Source organism: Haliotis rufescens, unplaced genomic scaffold (genome assembly GCF_023055435.1).
Source record: "Haliotis rufescens isolate VD_foot unplaced genomic scaffold, xgHalRufe1.0.p SCAF_13, whole genome shotgun sequence".
Taxonomy (NCBI): domain Eukaryota; kingdom Metazoa; phylum Mollusca; class Gastropoda; order Lepetellida; family Haliotidae; genus Haliotis; species Haliotis rufescens.
Genome location: NW_025963813.1, coordinates 25,252,017 through 25,272,295, shown reverse-complemented (window position 1 = coordinate 25,272,295; position 20,279 = coordinate 25,252,017). Strand labels below are relative to the sequence as shown.

Sequence of the window (20,279 nt, the reverse complement as noted above, 5' to 3'; positions counted from 1 at the left end):
ATAATTGCGTTGATTCAAAATCTGAATGAGCATGAAGTCAAATGGCCAGAGGGGTCAAGTGTCAAGGCCATAGGTAACTATTTGCTGGTGCATGCTGAAACTCCAGCCTCTGGGAATACCAGGAACCCAAATGAAGTCGTTGGCATGGTAACGTCTGTACTAAGCTTGCTGGGAGTCAGGGGAGGTAGATCGTCGTTGACCAGGTTGATGGGTGCTCCATTAAGGTCCACGGTACTTTTAATAACAGATATTTTTTTAGTTATCCTTTATTCAGCTTTTCAGGGTTGGTACTCTATGTGTTGGTATTAGCCTTGAAGAGAAAGATAATCTAGATTGTGTGGTGCAAGTAATTCCCTACTTACTGGGTTGGGGTAGAAGATGTTTTGTTGTACCAAACTATAGTTTCCTCCATAAAAATCTTGGCGGAGAACAGCTTTCACATCCATTTGGCATTGAGACCCAGTTTGTCCATCCACCTTAAATATAACATTGAGCATCTGACATTCTGGTATATTGGCAGGAGTCTCTGTAGTTACTATACATCCGGACTGACCTAATAGCAGTACTCTTCGCATCGACTAATGCTCTACGTGTATGTGATAACTATGGCATGTGGTTATGATCAGATGTAGTATGTACGCACAAGAATCCTGCAACATATGAGTTGGATATCCCGGGAGTTCCTGTGTTGTAGGCTGATGACGTCTCGCCCAGCCACACTGGTTTCCCGGGGTTGCGGGCATTTCCCATAGAGAGAAAAGATTCGATCTTAGACTTGAGGCTGTCCATTATGCTTGTGTCCATGAACATACTGAGCACTGAATGTCTACCATCAAAGTAGTAACTGTTGAGAAGAAAAAGCGGTGAACGAAACAACATTAAAATAATAGACCTTTTTTGAAGGAACATCAGTCAAAGTTTTAGAATGATACATCAAAATAGGAAAGATAATAATGTTAATAATTTGATTTGACAACTTACTGGTGGAGTGTAGCAACGATGATAACACCTCCACAATCTCCTTTCAAAAAAATGCAACAGGGCGAACAAAACTGATCTTCAACACATATAGCACAAGGGATCATACTTCACACAAGTAGACTCTCTCTCTCTAGACGAGCATCCTGAGTATTAACAAATGACCAACAATCTTGTCAATCACGATCGGCGTTTCTAAACAAGTTAGGATCAGAAAGCACCGTGCGATTGCCTCATATCTATAGTACATTGAACATACCTTTCGTTTCAAGAACAACAAGTTGGTGCAGTGGCGCACACTTACTCGTCCACTTACTGTCTGACACCGGTAGTGTCTGGGCTGATGATCAATGACAAATGGCAGAGACTGTAATGCTCTCTGTAAGACAGCAAAGTCAGCGCCCAACTCTTGGGGTAATCATCAGGTTCTGTGTCGACATGTTTCACACAATTCACACATATATCTCTAGAAACAGTGGAAAATATATGTGGTTTAATCTGATAATCAAATACCATTGGCATCATCTAGCATGCATATTTATACTTAATGTATATGTATATGTATATGTATATGTATATGTATATCCACACATAAGTTCGACACGGCGAGTTTCTACAACACGGGCCGTGAGCTACGTGTGGTTGCTGAGAAGACCCAAGTCTAACTACTGAGGATGTATAGAAGTTCGACACGGCGAGATTCTCCAACACGGGCCGTGAGCTACGTGTGTTTGCTTAGAAGACCCAAGTCTAACTACTGAGGATGTATAGAAGTTCGACACGGCCAGATTCTACAACACGGGCCGTGAGCTACGTGTGGTTGCTTAGGAGACCCAAGTCTAACTATTGAGGATGTATAGAAGTTCGACACGGCCAGATTCTACAACACGGGCCGTGAGCTACGTGTGGTTGCTTAGGAGACCCAAGTCTAACTACTGAGGATGTATAGAAGTTCGACACGGCGAGATTCTCCAACACGGGCCGTGAGCTACGTGTGGTTGCTTAGAAGACGCAAGTCTAACTACTGAGGATGTATAGAACACCCGTAACAATTTGCATGTATTCAGTACAATACTCTCCATGCTTTCAGGCTGCATTTGAACCTAATACACAACCAGGCCGCATATGTGTGCATGTACTAAAGTATGTAGATATTGTCCGTCATCAATATCTGTCCAACAGCCTCCATGAGGACATGGTGTCAACTTTAGAAATTATGCCTCTTTCTTTACCAATGTTCATAGGTGGCCAGCGGAGTTAAGGAGGGAAAGAGAAAGCATTGAGGATGACCAAAGACCAAGAAGACCAAATGTTGATAAGATATAGGATATGATTTTGATTGATCGACGACTCTACATGTCACGTAGCCAGTTGACAGGCTTTGAATTCATTATTCATATTCTCCGGGTTTCGTACCATCAGATTTCCACCTCTTCCGAATGTGGTATACATTCACGGCTAGGAAGAGATGGGAAGACGATGTTCATAGTCTGTTGCTTGTAATGACTTAAAATAATTAAGTGGGTAAATGAACAAAACAAACGCTTGCCGTTTCCAAGTTCAAATCAGTGTACTTCAACAATACAAGGGCATTCAATGGATCCCACTCAGCTTTATCTCGTTTCTTGGCGTTGATGCCAAAGATCATCTTCCATCCAACCTTCTTCACAAACATGTTGAAATTGTCCCAGTCTTCCGCTTTATGGAGAGGTAATAAAATACTGACTGATGCTTACATAGAATAGTTTAGCTACCTAGCGTTAGTTACATACCCAGTGGCATGTAATCAACAACAAAAAAGAATCAATTAATCAATAACTCCGAGTACTTCCGGGACAATACGTAAGGCTGAATAGTTTACCTGTCATGGTGAAATTTGTTGTAAATGGCGGGCGAACCAATTTGGAAACATGTTTCTTTCCGAGTCGGTTAGGGTCAAAGGTAAGCGAGTCGCATGCCGTACCCTCGATGCGGAGAAACGATGGACCGATCCCCTTTGCAAGATTCAACATACGTCCATTTCTAGAGAAAGAAATCACGAGTAGGCTTTAGAGCCGGACAATCAAATATACACATATATATATATATATATATATATATATACATGTTACATATACAGGCAAAGTTAAAGACCGGTGTTATGTTTCTGAATTGACAATATTACTGTGTCAATATGTTGTAGATAAATAAATATTTTGTTTCCATCTCAATATGGGACAATTACCAGTTTGATTGGAAATGTAATTCAGGTAGACATGTATCTGCACCTATTTCGGAGCAAATTCAGAGCAGATCGGGTACACCAACACGTACTCATGGGATACTGGTATTGTCATGAATCGACCATATGTCCGTTATGGGATCACGAAGACCTTTACGGTAATTCCTAAACTGAAGACCCTTTTATAATAATCACAACTCGATATCGAATTTGACCTCCACCGATCATAATGACACACTGAAAGTGCTGTGAAAAGCTAACAACTGAGGTCTGAAGGATGAATAAACTCAATTCGTCCTGAATATATTAACCTGAATGGAGCAGTTAGTCAACGGCAATATTTTGATGGTGAATATCCAAAAGATTGTGTTGTCGATTTCCCCCTGATTCTCCCTGTGGATGCTCTGCGCGCTTCAGATCCTGTGTGGTCTCCTACGGCACTATTGTAAATCCATCAATCGGATGATAACTGACATCGGCCCATGTGTCATTCCGTATGTCGGCATGGATGCCTTCAAACTTACAGTCACCACTGTCATGTTCCCCCATACAGCACGACAACCCACACTTCAGCCACAGTGAACATTCAGAAACGCGAAAAGAACAGTGAACATTCAGAAACGCGAAAAGAACAGTGAACAGAAGAGACAGGAAGACATCAGACAGAAATAGCGACAAAGCTGGCCTCCTTGCTGCGGTGGATTGTCATTACTTCCTGCCCCACAATCTGTCAATAACACTTTGAGATCGTTGTCTTCTTACAGCCATTTAAAAGGCAAAAATAACGGTTGTCAGTGCTCATTCGTTGTCACCCAGTCAGTGTGCTCGTTAGCATCGTGGACTACTTTACCGTGTCTTCAGTAACAGTTATCTTTACCTGAAGTCAAATCGTTCCCAATTGTCCTGCATCAAGTAGCAGTCCAGCGTGACCCCCATGAATACATCCTCATCAATGTCCTGGATCACCTTCTCTACATCAACTTTAATGGAAATCTGTGGAGTCTGGAGGATCACTTGTTGCACACAATAAATACACAAAACAGCGAAAACTGGCAAAACAGACATTTTGCCTTCTGTTGGCAAATAAAATGGCTATAGTTAAACTTTACAGACCTCAGATCTTATCAAATATAACACCAGGTGAAGGTTGAGCACTTTTTATCAGTTTAAGTATGTCAGTAGGACAATACAATGTATGGAATGTATGTACTTGTAATATTATTTGCAGGTTTCAAAGTTTGGTTGATGTTTAAGTTAATCGGTTTATAACATACATTTAATGTGAACATATTTGCTGGGTATATGTAATACAATTAGGGGGATATTGGTGTTCATATTATCGACCTTACGAAAACATACTAAAATCATATCAGGTTTCTTTTGGTATCCTCTAAAGTTCAACCGAACGCGCAGCTTGAGGTTTCAAATGTTAAATTAAGCGCGGTTAAATCCACAAGTAACCATGTTCTACATTTAAAACACAGTATGTTTATCTTCATTCTACCATGACTAAATACAAGGCGAACTCTTTGGTGTTAGCAAATATATTGAGTGAAGCGACATGGGTTGACTCAAGTGTTTTGAGTTGGTTGTCGATCAGAATTAACGGACTAACCGACAACATCGAAATACTTTAATAGAACTTATGACGGGCACTCAAAGCATGAGGTGGCGCCCCTAAAAAATTGCTAATTTCTCTGTACATATTGTAAATTCTTATTTTCTATATAACACCATGTAGTCAATATCATGTGTTATATGTCTTGAGTTACCAGTTACATTATGTAATGTTGAGTTCCTCGTGCGTTTGAGTAAACACATGTGTTCCATACATACACATATGTTATGATCTTCATTCTGCGTATGCTTTAACAGTATTTGACTGTGAACCATTTCTTGTGTTTCTTGAGGCATAGTAAGACCAGCAAATGCTAAAAATGCTAAAAATGCTGCATGCGTTTTATGATGCTGAATAACGTCACGTTGAACACTGTGCGAGACATGAATAAAACATGTAATTATACATTGGCAGCAAATACTATCTAACATGACATCTGACATACCCTCTAACATATCATTTAACAGGACATCTAACATACTATCTAACATATCATGAACATGACATCTAACCTGATATCTAACATGATATCTAACATGACATCTAACATGATATCTAACAAACCATCTTACATACCATCTAACATGACATCTAACATACCAACTAATATATCATCTAACATACCATCTAACATATAATCCAAATATCTAACATTATATCTCACATATCATCTGACCGCCTCCGTGGTCATGTGGTAGAGCGTCCGTCCGAATTCGATCCCCGGCCGCGTCATACCAAAAGACGTTAAAAGATGGTACTTGTATTTACCCTGTCGTGCGCTCGGCATTAAGGGGCTAAAACAAGGACTGGCCGGCTCGGAGTCAGTATACTGTGTCTGAGTGGGGTATTCATGTTAAACTGCGGCGTGGTATCTCAGTGAGCTAGCACTATAAATCGGCATCAGTCCGGACTAGAACAAGCAGCCACAAACACATACTCGTACATGAACGTCGCTATATAAGTGCAATAATCTTGGACGCGACGTTAAACCCAATTTCACCTCACCTCACATATCATCTAACATACAATCTAACATATCATCTTACATACCCTCTAACCTGACATCTGACATACCCTCTAACATACTATCTAACATGACATCTAACATATCATCTAACATGATATCTAACATGACATCTAACATACCATCTAACGTACCATCTAACATGACATCTAACGTACATCTAACATACAATCTAACATATCATCTTACATACCCTCTTACCTGACATCTGACATACCCTCTAACATACTATCTAACATGACATCTAACACATCATCTAACATGATATCTAACATGACATCTAACATACCATCTAACGTTCCATCTAACATGACATCTAACGTACATCTAACATACCATCTTACATGACATCTTACATACCATCTAACATGACATCTAACATGCCCTTTGACATATCACTTAACATGACATCTAACATACCATCTAACATTTCATCTAACTTACCATCTTAAATACCATCTAACATGACATCTAGCATGACATCTAAAATACCCTCTAACATGACATCTAACATGGTAACTAACATATCAGCTAACATGGCATCTAACATACAATGTACTATCTAACATACCGTCTTACATGAAATCTAGCATACCAGTTAACATGACATCTAACATACCATCTAACATACCATCTAACATGCCCTCTAACATATCATCTAACATATCATCAAACATGATATCTAACATACCATCTAATATATTATCTAGCATACCATCTAACATACCATCTCACATGGCAACTAATATTCCATCTAACATACCATCTAACACATCATCTAACATGACATCTAACAGGACATCTTACATACCATCTAACATACCATCATACATGACATCTAACAAACCATCTAACATACCATCTTACATGACATCTAACATACCATCTAACATGACATCTAACATGATATCTAACATGACATCTAACATGCCATCTAACGTACCATCTAACATGACATCTAACGTTCATCGAACATACAATCTAACATATCATCTTACATACCCTCTTACCTGACATCTGACATACCCTCTAACATACTATCTAACATGACATCTAACACATCATCTAACATGATATCTAACATGACATCTAACATACCATCTAACGTACCATCTAACATGACATCTAACGTACATCTAACATACCATCTTACATGACATCTTACATACCATCTAACATGACATCTAACATGCCCTTTGACATATCACTTAACATGACATCTAACATACCATCTAACATTTCATCTAACTTACCATCTTACATACCATCTAACATGACATCTAGCATGACATCTAAAATACCCTCTAACATGACATCTAACATGGTAACTAACATATCATCTAACATGACATCTAACGTACATCTAACATACCATCTTACATGACATCTTACATACCATCTAACATGACATCTAACATGGTAACTAACATATCATCTAACATGACATCTAACATACAATGTACTATCTAACATACCGTCTTACATGAAATCTAACATACCAGTTAACATGACATCTAACATACCATCTAACATACCATCTAACATGCCCTCTAACATATCATCTAACATGACATATAACAGGAAATCTTACATACCATGTAACATACCATCATACATGACATCTTACATACCATCTAACATACCCTCTAACATATCATCTATCATGAAATCTAACATACCATATAACATGATATAAAACATACCATCTAATATGACATCTAACATACCCTCTAACATGACATCAAAGATATCATCTAACATGACATCTAACATACCCTCTAACATACCATCTAACACATAATCTGACATACGATCGAACATATCATCTAACTTACCATCTACCATACCCTTCTAACATATGATCTAACATATCATCTAACATGATATCTTACATACCACCTAACATATTATCCAGCATACCATCTCACATGGCAACTAATATATAATCCAACAAACTATCTCACATGGCAATTAACATCCCATCTAAATACCATCTTACATATCATCTAACATGACGCATAACATGACATCTAACAGGACATCTAACATACAATCTAACATACCATGTAACATACCATCTTACATGACATCTAACATACCATCTAACGTACCATCTAACATGACATCTAACATGACATCTAACATACCCTCTTACATACCATCTTACATGACATCTAACAGGACATCTAACATACCATCTTATACATCATCTAACATGAAATCTAACATGACATCTAAAATGACATCTATCATGACATCTAACATACCCACTATCATGAAATCTAACATGGTAACTAACATATCATCTGACATGACATCTAACATACTATCTAACATACCGTCTTACATGAAATCTAGCATACCAGTTAACATGACATATAACATACCATCTAACATACCATCTAACATGCCCTCTAACATATCATCAAACATGATATCTAACATACCATCTAATATATTATCTAGCATACCATCTAACATACCATCTCACATGGCAACTAATATTCCATCTAACATATTATCTCACATGACAATTAACATACCATCTAAAATAACATACCATCTAACATGACATCTTACAGGACATCTTACATACCATCTAACATACCATGATACATGACATCTAATATACCATCTAACATACCATCTTACATGACATCTAACATACCATCTAACATGACACATAACATGACATCTAACAGGACATCTAACATACAATCTAACATACCATGTAACATACCATCTTACATGACATCTAACATACCATCTAACGTACCATCTAACATGACATCTAACATGACATCTAACATACCCTCTAACATACCATCTTACATGACATCTAATAGGACATCTAACATACCATCTAATACATCATCTAACATGAAATCTAACATGACATCTAACATGACATCTATCATGACATCTAACATACCCACTATCATGAAATCTAACATGGTAACTAACATATCATCTGACATGACATCTAACATACTATCTAACATACCGTCTTACATGAAATCTAGCATACCAGTTAACATGACATCTAACATACCATCTAACATGCCCTCTAACATATCATCAAACATGATATCTAACATACCATCTAATATATTATCTAGCATACCATCTAACATACCATCTCACATGGCAACTAATATTCAATCTAACATACTATCTCACATGACAATTAACATACCATCTAAAATACCATCTAACACATCATCTAACATGACATCTTACAGGACATCTTACATACCATCTAACATACCATGATTCATGACATCTAATATACCATCTAACATACCATCATACATGACATCTAACATACCATCTAACATGACATCTAACATGATAGGGGTAGTCGGGTAGCCTAGTGGTTAAAGTGTTCACTCGTCACGCCGAAAACCCGGGTTCGATTCCCGACATCGGTACAATGTGTGAAGCCCATTTCTGGTGTCCCCCGCCGTGATATTGCTGGAATATTGCTTAAAGCGGCGTAAAACCATAATCAGTCAGTCAGTCTAACATGATATCTAACATATCATCTAACATACCATCTAACATACCCTCTAACATGACATCAAACATATCATCTAACATGAAATCTAACATTACATCTCACATATTATCTAACATGACATCTAACATATCCTCTAAAATGACATCTAACATACCATCTAACATGACAGCTAACATACCCTCTCACATATCATTCAAAATGACATCTGACATGACATCTAACATACCATCTAACATTACATCTAACATACCCTCTAACATTACATCTAACATGACACCTAACATGACATCTAACATACCATCTACCATGACATCTAACATACCCTCTAACATGATATCTAACATATCATCTAACATGACATCTAACATACCATCTAACATACCATCTAACATACCATCTAAAATACCACCTAACATTCCATCTAACATACCATCTAACATGATATCTAACATGACAACTAACATGCCATCAAACATACCATCTCACATGACAACTAACATGACATCTAACATGTTATCTAACATGACATCTAAAATACCAACTAACATGATGTCTAACATGATGTCTAAGATATCATCTGACATACCATCTGACATACCATCTCACGTATCATCTAACATGATATCTAAACATATCATCTAACATACGATCTCACATTACATCTAACATGACATCTAACATACCCTCTAACACATCATCTAACGTGACAACTAACATACCATCTAAGATACCATGTAACATACAATCTAACATGACTTCTAACATATTATCTAACATACCATCTTACATACCATCTCACATGACAACTAACATGATATCTAACGTACCATCTAACATATCATCTAACATACCATCTAACATACCATCTCACATGACAACTAACATGATATCTAACGTACCATCTAACTTATCATCTAACATACCATCTCACATGACAACTAACATGATATCTAACGTACCATCTAACATATCATCCAACATACCATCTAACATACCATCTCACATGACATCCAGCATGCCATCTCACATGACATCTAACATACGATTGTACATGACAACTAACATGACATCTAACATACCATCTCACATGACATCCAGCATGCCATCTCACATGATATCTAACATACCATTGTACATGACAACTAACATGACATCTAAAATACCATCTCACATGACATCCAGCATGCCATCTCACATGACATCTAACATACCATTGTACATGACAATTAACATGACATCTAAAATACCATCTAACATACCATCAGGGGTGGTCTGGTTAAAGCGTTCGGTCGACCCGGGTTCGATTCCCGACATGGGTACAATGTGTGAAGCCCATTTCTGGTGTCGCCCGCCGTGATATAGATGGAATATTGCTAAAAGTGGCGTAAAACCATACTCACTCACTCTTACATACCATGTAACATGAATCTCACATACTCTAACATACCATCTAACATACCATCTCACATGACAACTAACATACCATCTCACATGCTCATAATGTGTGTACTTATATTGTGCTAGGTTCAAAGAGCTAACATCATTACCCCGGTCAGTGGATCAGTATACACTCCTGGAGAGTATACAATCCAAGCGCTAGAAGGTTAGCTGCCAAGTTACCATCTCATCCTACTGGATACCCATTCACTGCTGGGCGAACAGAGGCACATTTCGAACTAAATCACTTGCCTAAGGGGACACCACGTATGCTTCAGTGTGGGGACAGGAGTCAAGCTGCGGAGACCGACGTTGCTTAACTTAACCTGATCAGTGACATGTGCGCTTTGCACAGGACCACGTACAAACTACGTGCCGCAGTCTATAATTGTAGGTGACAGACACATGTTAAAGAAAAGCTTGTATTTTATCTGCTACGTCCACAGTCACAATCTGTACTTTTTCACACACAGCAGGATAGGTGCGAAATTAGAAAAAAACTATCAGTGCATAACCCGAATGTTTATTATGCCAGTCTATGGTAGTTGGCAAGACTAGATTATAGCAGTTGGTGAAAAAGAAGAGAGTCTATGGGCTTATTTATATAATATTTTTAAAGATAATTGAACAACAGTTGTTTTCTGAAAACTATTTTCATTTCAGTGGCTACATGTCAGTGTAATTAACACAACGAACATGGACGCATATTCGTTCCTTATTCAATTATACAGATGGTGTAGCTAAATTAGTTTATATGCATAATTGAATTTATTCAAAATCTGAATATGAGCATGAAGTCACATGGCCAGAGGGGTCAAGTGTCAAGGCCATAGGTAACTATTTGCTGGTGCATGCTGAAACTCCAGCCTCTGGGAATACCAGGAACCCAAATGAAGTCGGTGGCATGGTAACGTCTGTACTAAGCTTGCTGGGAGTCAGGGGAGGTAGATCGTCGTTGACCAGGTTGATGGGTGCTCCATTAAGGTCCACGGTACTGTTAATAACAGAAACAAACTGAGTTAGCCTTTATTCAGTTTGTTTGTTTATTGTTTAATATCTGTAAATAATCGAGTATGGACCAGACAATCCAGTGATTGACATCATGCGCATCGAACCACGCAATTGTGATACGACATGCATCAACCAAGTCAGCAAGCCAGACCTGCCGATCCCGTTAGTCGCCTCTTACGACAAACACAGTCGCCTTTTACGGCAAACATGGGTTGCTGAAGAACTATTCTACCACGGATCTTCATGTTTTCTTATTCAGTTTTTCAGGGTTGGTACACTAAATACATTCATGGAAGTGCGCCTTATTAAAAGATTCCAAGTTCCTTTTTTTGCAGCTAAAAAGGGAGCTTTCACACTAAATCTGTGTGTTACCTTACATTCAGGTAGTATACCGTATATTACATTCAAGTATACCGTTCTCAACCTACAATGAAGTTATTCTTGACACAAGACATACGTGGCTGTAAGATTGTTGTTGGGTGAGGTGAGCCAGTACACATCTCTAGTCTGTCCAGCAAATTGGGGTACAGTCAGCGTGACGTCAGAGGTGTGGAGATTCATGGCGTAAACTACAACACTGCCTGCACCATATTTGTACACGCTGAAGTTAAGGTAAGATATGATTATGTAGTCTTTGTTCTGTCATATATTATATATTAAAATATATCTTCTATATTACTTGGACTTCGAGGGTACAGTCCCTTATATTTAAACATTCAGGCAATTTCTCCTTTTTATAAAAATGTTGTTATGGACAAACTGAAAAGAACTCCAATCGGACAATATCATGTCGATAAATTACATACAACATAAATATAATATCAAAAGGCAGATTCGTTGGCCAATAAATGTACAATACACCTTTAAAATTAAAAGCAAAACAAACTGATTTTCAACGTTGTGATCCTCTGCCATTCCTGGTTGTTTTGACCGTCAAGGGACAACTAGGAACCCTCCTTTTCAAAACCTGGATGAACTGTCCCAGGCACTGCGCCATGAACGACAGAGGATCTCAATGTTAAAAAACAGACGTATCACATGCAGCACAAGGAGACGTCTGGCGGATGCATCTGTGAGAGGGATGGATACTAGGTTGACAATAATCGTTTTTCACGGCATAATGTGGCAGTCTGAATCGTGGTGTCGGCTAGGTGCTGATACAGCGTTGTTGAAATAAACGTTTTCAGACTTCTTCGTACAATGCAAATGCATCCGTAGCAATTGCTAGTGTCAGCTTCATTATTTGTGTGATGGTAGTGTCAGGCGTTCTCTTTGACATTTAACTACTCTTTTGTCGTGTGCGCAACAATGAATCACACCAGACATTTCTTAGTGGTTGGAGCTTAATTAAAGGCGAAAGGAAGACGTGCGTGCATCTTGTGCTCCCTACATTGATTGTCACATTTGTCTTCCAGCTAGTATTCGTTGAGTTGAAATGCTAATGCACTCACCTGGTTTGCTTGGCGCAGTGGGCATACACTCGGACAGACTTGTCGGCCGTGGATGTGAGGTTGAAGACGTGACTTCCAACCAGTCTTTTGTACAGTACAGTCAGCCAGTAATCCTGATAGAGACAACATCGTGAGTGACCACTGTCATCCCTGATATACAATGTGTTGGTATTAGCCTTGAAGAGAAAGGTAATCTAGATTGTGTGGTGCAAGTAATTCCCTACTTACTGGGTTGGGGTAGAAGGTGTTTTGTTGTACCAAACTATAGTTTCCTCCATAGAAATCCTGGCGGAGAACAGCTTTCACACCCATTTTGGCACTGAGGCCCAGTTTGTCCATCCACCTTAAATATAACATTGAGCATCTGACATTCTGGTATATTGGCAGGAGTCTCTGTAGTTACTATACATCCGGACTGACCTAATAGCAGTACTCTTCGCATCGACTAATGCTCTACGTGTATGTGATAACTATGGCATGTGGTTATGATCAGATGTAGTATGTACGCACAAGAATCCTGCAACATATGAGTTGGATATCCCGGGAGTTCCTGTGTTGTAGGCTGATGACGTCTCGCCCAGCCACACTGGTTTCCCGGGGATGCGGGCATTTCCCATAGAGAGAAAAGATTCGATCTTAGACTTGAGGCTGTCCATTATGCTTGTGTCCATGAACATACTGAGCACTGAATGTCTACCATCAAAGTAGTAACTGTTGAGAAGAAAAAGCGGTGAACGAAACAACATGTAAAAAATAGACCTTGTTGAAGGAACATCAGTCAAAGTTTCAGAATGATACATCAAAATAGGAAAGATAATAATGTTAATAATTTGATTTTGACATTTGACAACTTACTGGTGGACTGTAGCAGCGTTGATAACACCTCCACCATCTCCTTTTAAGAAACTGCAACAGGGCGAAACAAAACTAACCTACAACATATATTCCATATGGGATAATACTTCACAATAATTTTCTCTCCAGCAGCATTTCTCTCTAGACCAGCATCCTAAGTATTAACAAATGACTAACAATCGTGTCAACCAGGATAAGCATTTGTAAAGCAGTGGTGATCAGAAAGCACTGTGCGATTGCGTCATTTTAACAGTACATTGAACATACCTTTTCGTTGCAAGAACAACATGCAGTCGCAGTGGCACACACTTACTCGTCCACGTACTGTCCGACACCTGTAGTATCTGGGCCGATGATCAATGACTTTCCAAATGGCAGAGACTCTAACTCTCTCTGTAAAACAGCAAAGTCGTCGCCCAGCTGCTCCGGAGACACACTCTTTGGGAAAATATCAGGTTCTGTGTGGACATGTTTCACACAATTAACACATCTATCAACGTCCTATATCTTGAAATAATGGAAAAAATTGACAAATCGTTTAATTCTATATTTTCAAAATAGCACAAAGAGTGGGTGGGTGGGTGGGTGGGTGGGTGGGTGGGTCCGTCCGTCCGTCCGTCCGTCCGTCCGTCCGTCCGTCCGTCCGTCCGTCCGTCTGTCTGTCTGTCTGTCTGTCTGTCTGTCTGTCTGTCTGTCTGTCCGTCCGTCCGTCCGTCCGTCCGTCCGTCCGTCTGTCTGTCTGTATATGTTTATGTTTATATGTGTATAAGGGTGTGTGACCATCCAAATACCCCAAAAATACAAATACTGTCAGTGTAACAAAATGTAACACACCTACATGTGAAACTTGCCCGATAATAATTGAAGTCTGCCAATTTAAATTTTGCAAGACAAACTATTTACTGTTTAAAACAACATGAACTGCCGCAGTAAAGATGCTATATATGTTTTAACATGTGCGGGATGTGGTGCGCATTATATTGGAGAAACTGGTATGCAACTAAAATACCGCATCACTGTTCACAGACAACAAATTCGAGATCCAAATGTAAGTTGTATAAATGTAAGCAAACACATTGGTTAGTGCGGGAGTGGCCATTTTACTGTCTTTCTGTTTTAGAAATTGTTTAACAATGACAAACGTTTACGAATAGAAATATAACAGATGTTCAATTTGGCTTTTGAAACCTAAACTTAATTCAAAATTTTTAATTTTCAAAACTTCCCCACGTAGTATTTATGCCTCCTACTATTATTACTAACTATAACGTCATAAATTGAAATAAAAATATAAAAAAAACAACTATGAGGTCATAGGCTTTATGACGTCAAAAATATAACCAAGGACTAGTCACTGTTACGTCATAGGCATTATTACGCAACAAATGCTACTGTTGTGCGTCACCTAGGACTACAATGTAAGTTAAAGTCTTCATTACACCCGAAGAGCCGTTGAACGGGGAAATATCTTGTGTGGATAAAGGAGTTTTGACAAGCACGAATATCTGGACTGTTTTTGTTTATATTTACTACATATACACCTGATGAAATCACTTGTTTATATATATAAACGAGTTTCTACTTCACGAACCATGGCCAACGTGTGGTGGCTGAAACGTTCCAAGTCTAACTAACTGCGAAGGATGTAATATAATCTTAACAGTTTGCATGACTTCATGACAATCTTGGCTACCGCGCTGTCACTACCGCAACTCAAACAGCCATCCATTCCGAAACGGTGTCATCTTTAAGAATGATGCTCCTTCCTTTGCTACTGTTAATATGTAGCCAGCGGAATTCAGCAGGTGGAAGAGAAAGCAAAGAAGGTGATCCAAGATCAGGAAGACCTTCAACTGACACCACTAAGGGAAATGTTGATAATGTGTACAGATATGATTTTGGATGATCAACGACTCACCACACGTCGCATAGCCGAAACAGTAGGCATCTCGTGAGAGTTGAGAACATTCTGAGGGATGAGCTAGACATGACAAAGGTTTCAGCACGCTGGGTTCCGAGGCTTCTGACTCCCAATAAGAAACGATCCAGGTTTATCTTTTCTCTTCATTTTGAAGCAGATCAAGCTGGTTGTATTGAACGTTTTCTACTCATGAGTGAGTCATGGGTTCACCACTTTCAGGCAGAGATTAAACTACACTCAAAACAATAAAATCTTATGAAGTCTCCAGCTCCAAAGAAGCCAAAATCTGTTTCATCAGCTGGCAAGGTGATGACTCCATATTCTGGGATCCCAAAGGAATCCTACTAGTGGAGTATCTCTCGAACGGATTGAGTTATTCCAACGGGACAATGCACCTGTGCAATGCATAACTGTGGCTTTCAATCCATTATTCATATTCTCAAGATTTGGTACCATCAGATTTCCACCTCTTCCGTAACTTGAAGAAAGAACTATCTGTTAAGCAGTCTGCAACTGGAGGACTTTTTACACCACCATATGGAAGCCTTCTACACCAGTGGGATCCAGGCACCCGATCAAAGTGTCGACCTTTGTTGGTTTATGGTAAAACATAGTGTGCAGGTTCTGTCAGAAACGATATGTATTTAATCTTTCCAGAACTATTTTCGTAGATAAGGTGACATTGAGTAAATGTAGTATGCATTCTGGACTAGGGACATGTGTGAAGACGATATTCATACCTTCATCAAAATATATGATGAACCTGTTTCTAGTAATGCCACAGACTTCTGACATTTAGAAAAATTAAGTGAGTATATGAACAAAACAAACGCTTACCGTTTCCAAGTTCAAATCCATAGATGGGATACCCTTTGTCCGCAGTGTACTTCAACAATACAAGGGCATTCAATGGATCCCACTCAGCTCCATCTCGTTTCTTGGCGTTGATGCCAAAGATCATCTTCCATCCAACCTTCTTCACAAACATGTTGAAATTGTCCCAGTCTTCCGCTTTATGGAGAGGTAATAAAATACTGACTGATGCTTACATAGAATAGTTTAGCTACCTAGCGTTAAATGAATGTGCATGTTTAGTTACATACCCAGTGGCATGTAATCAACAACAAAAAATAATCAATTAATCAATAACTCCGAGTACTTCCGGGACAATACGTAAGGCTGAATAGTTTACCTGTCATGGTGAAATTTGTTGTAAAGGGCGGGCGAACCAATTTGGAAACATGTTTCTTTCCGAGTCGGTTAGGGTCAAAGGTGAGCGAGTCGCATGCCGTACCCCCGATGCGGAGAAACGATGGACCGATCCCCTTTGCAAGATTCAACATACGTCCATTTCTAGAGAAAGAATTCACGAGTAGGCTTTTGAGCCGGACAATCAAATGTACACACTGTGCCAATAATTATGTTGTAGACAAATAAATATTTTGCTTCCATCTCAATATGAGATGAATAACATTTTGATTGGAAATGTAATTTCGGAACAACTACAGAGCAGAATTCGTCGACGGCCATCACACTTTAGTGTATGAGACCATCAAGTAAAAGGGCTAGGGCTACTGGTTCTGTCCTGAATCGACCATATCTCCATCATGAGATCAGGAAGACCTTGATGACAATTCCTAAACTGGAGACTCTTTTAAAATAATCACAACACGATATCGAATGTGACCTCCACCGACCATAATCGCACTGAAATCGCTGTGAAAAGCTTACAACCAAATTCTGGAGGTCTGAAGGAGGAATAAACTTCGTTCTCAATATTTCAAAGTCGCTCATTCGTTGTCACGCATTCAGTGTGCTCGTTATCATCGTGGACTACTTTACCGTGTCTGCAGTAACAGTTATCTTTACCTGAAGTCAAATCCTTCCCAATTGTCCTGCATCAAGTAGCAGTCCAGCGTGACCCCCATGAATACATCCTCATCAATGTCCTGGATCACCTTCTCTACATCAACTTTAATGGAAACCTGTGGAGTCTGGAGGGTCACTTGTTGCAAACAATAAATACACAAAACAGCGAAAACTGGCAAAACAGACATTTTGCCTTCTGTTGGCAAATAAAATCGCTGTAGTTAAACTTTACAGACCTCAGATCTTATCAAATATAACACCAGGTGAAGGTTGAGCACTTTTTATCAGTTTAAGTATGTCAATAGGACAATACAATGTATGGAATATTGTACTTGTAATATTATTTGCAGGTTTCAAAGTTTGGTAAATGTTTAAGTTAATCGGTTTAATAACATAACTTTAATGTGAACATATTTGCTGAGTATATGCAACAGGATTAACGGTATATTGGTGTTCATATTATCGACTATACCTATTTTGGCACTTTGAATTTCAGAGGATTTCCACATCACCAGTTGAAAGAAACTTAAGAAACCTGAAATTCTGTTATGTTTTCGTCTTTGAATTACATATTATACCATCTTGACTTGAACACATACAATTTCTCTCTAAAATCCAACCGACATAATTTAAACTATTGATGGCTATTGGATGAGGGTAATCCTAGCTTGTATGATCTATTCACACATCGAGAAGAGCGAAATCCTCTACAAGACTACAATATATAAAAGTTAGGGGGAAAAACTGATTGTTTGCTTCAATTGTAAAGGATAGAATATCGATTTTTACTTACGCCGTTTTGAACAATTTGGAACAGTCGTGTCACTGTGTTATAATATTTACCATGCGAAAGATAGAACCGATTGAATTGTGTTCAAATATTTATTCATGAAACCGTTATAGACACATGCACAAAAGTTAAGCGCCACCATATTCATAGTCTCTTGATTTCGCGTGTGGGAATCAGAAATACGAAATATGATGATGTATGACTGAACTAGGCTTCCATAGTTTCATGAACCCAAATTTGTCCAGATACCACAAGGAAAGGGGTTGTGTTTCCTTCGGCTGCAAACTTCCGCTGGTGACAATTCGTGGAAACCTGAATGGCTAACAATACCAAGAGGCCGTTCTTCGTCCAGTGGTATTCCCTCATGTTGACAACCATCCTCTTCAGACAAGCCCTGTTTACATTGACGACAATGCCAGACCACACAGATCTCGGGCAGTTTTGGCTTATTTGCGTCAAGAAGCTATTGCCACTCTTCCTTGGCCGGCCTGTAGTCCGGATCTTAATCCGATTGAGCATCTCTGGGACATTCTTGGCCGGAAAATCAGACATCGTGATCCCCCAGTTCAAAATCTCGCTGGACTTGAAGCCGCACTTCATGAAGAATGGATCCGTGCCCCAGAGAAGCATTCAACGACTTGTAATGAGTATGAGGCGTAGGGTTGAAGCTGTGGTCAATGTCTGTGGATCATACACACGTTACTGACGTTTCTGTCTTGCAATAGACTCTGCACTCCCTAGGGTGTCTATGTGGCACCTGATATGGTCTGCTGCTATCATGACAGTTATATGACAAAAAAGGTTTTCCAATGTTTTCTAATCCTTCAATTTCTGGTCTTCGGTAAAATTCCTTTCCGCTCATATTCTTTTGGAACACAAGATAAACTTGCTTTGGGACAACTTTTGCATCACATGAGGTTTACATATACGGCTTATAACAATCGTACATCTCGTTATAATAGTCATCATTAAGTGCCAAAAGTAACAGCTCACAAATATGGTGGGTGGCGCTTAACTTTTGAGCATGTGTATATATGAATAGAAATTCGCGAAAAATAAGACTTAACATATAAAATAACTCCCATTAACAAAATACATTGAACAAATACATATATACTGAACAACAAAAGTTCCTGTGACATTGAATAAGATTTAATGCAAAGTTATGTTTTTTCGGTGTGCAACAGATAAAAGACTCCTTTAAGTGTTCAAATGGTTTAACTTGCCATACTTACTTCAGAAAATGCGTGATTTCATAAAAAAATACCATGAACATGCCAAAATGTCAATTAACAAATCACGTGCTTGACGGTGGTTTCCCGTCAAAAAAGGACGTCTGGCGGGTCTTCTGGCGACAATCCCTGCACACCTGAAGCGACGACGTACGGTTTGTGAAGATATTCGTCGAAGGCCAGGGAAGCTTCTTGCAGTCATTGTTGCTGACTGGAATCGATTTCGTAGGTGTGTTGTTCGAATCCAGTTGTCTTGTCGATTATTGGTTACGCGTGGCCTGCCACTCCGAGGATGGTCTCTGACTGCATTCGACTGTTGCCAACGTTGATATATACACCAAATGGTGTTTCT

The 20,279-nt window shown here is 39.0% G+C and overlaps 2 protein-coding genes across 4 annotated transcripts; both read right to left on the bottom strand.

The window, feature by feature from the left end:
• Nucleotides 1–62: 62 nt before the first annotated feature.
• Nucleotides 63–18,173, bottom strand: LOC124110790 (hyaluronoglucuronidase-like). 2 transcript variants are annotated; one of them, XM_048394338.1, is made up of 10 exons: nt 17,906–18,173; nt 17,229–17,389; nt 16,874–17,047; nt 14,429–14,573; nt 14,116–14,166; nt 13,771–13,971; nt 13,489–13,603; nt 13,261–13,373; nt 12,267–12,410; nt 63–234 (listed from the first exon to the last, which is right to left on the bottom strand). In XM_048394338.1, exons 1-10 carry the CDS (start codon nt 18,091–18,093, stop codon nt 78–80), a joined length of 1,449 nt encoding a protein of 482 aa, XP_048250295.1. In that variant the 5' UTR covers nt 18,094–18,173; the 3' UTR covers nt 63–77. The 2 variants fall into 2 exon arrangements, with proteins under 2 accessions (XP_048250295.1, XP_046326167.1); XM_046470211.2 differs by lacking the exon at nt 63–234 and adding an exon at nt 11,308–11,792 and having other exon boundaries at nt 17,906–18,171.
• On the bottom strand, nt 647–5,559 carry LOC125378619 (heparanase-like protein 3). 2 transcript variants are annotated; one of them, XM_048394340.1, is made up of 3 exons: nt 4,077–5,559; nt 2,840–3,000; nt 647–844 (listed from the first exon to the last, which is right to left on the bottom strand). In XM_048394340.1, the coding sequence occupies exons 1-3, from the start codon at nt 4,262–4,264 to the stop codon at nt 789–791; spliced, it is 405 nt and encodes a 134-aa protein (XP_048250297.1). In that variant the 5' UTR covers nt 4,265–5,559; the 3' UTR covers nt 647–788. The 2 variants fall into 2 exon arrangements, with proteins under 2 accessions (XP_048250297.1, XP_048250296.1); XM_048394339.1 differs by having other exon boundaries at nt 647–2,676; nt 4,077–5,556.
• Nucleotides 18,174–20,279: the final 2,106 nt, after the last annotated feature.

Bases quoted from the DNA above. Each gene is read 5' to 3' on its own strand.
- LOC125378619 (XM_048394339.1), bottom strand. From the start codon at position 4,264: ATGTCTGTTTTGCCAGTTTTCGCTGTTTTGTGTATTTATTGTGTGCAA. The intron at 3,001-4,076 runs GTAAAGATAACT...TTCTTTCTCTAG, and splicing joins TGGGAACGATTTGACTTCAG to AAATGGACGTATGTTGAATC. The intron at 2,677-2,839 runs GTAAACTATTCA...CTCTCCATAAAG, and splicing joins AACAAATTTCACCATGACAG to CGGAAGACTGGGACAATTTC.
- LOC124110790 (XM_048394338.1), bottom strand. From the start codon at position 18,093: ATGTCTGTTTTGCCAGTTTTCGCTGTTTTGTGTATTTATTGTTTGCAA. The intron at 17,390-17,905 runs GTAAAGATAACT...TTCTTTCTCTAG, and splicing joins TGGGAAGGATTTGACTTCAG to AAATGGACGTATGTTGAATC. The intron at 14,574-16,873 runs GTAAGCGTTTGT...ATGTCCACACAG, and splicing joins TGGATTTGAACTTGGAAACG to AACCTGATATTTTCCCAAAG.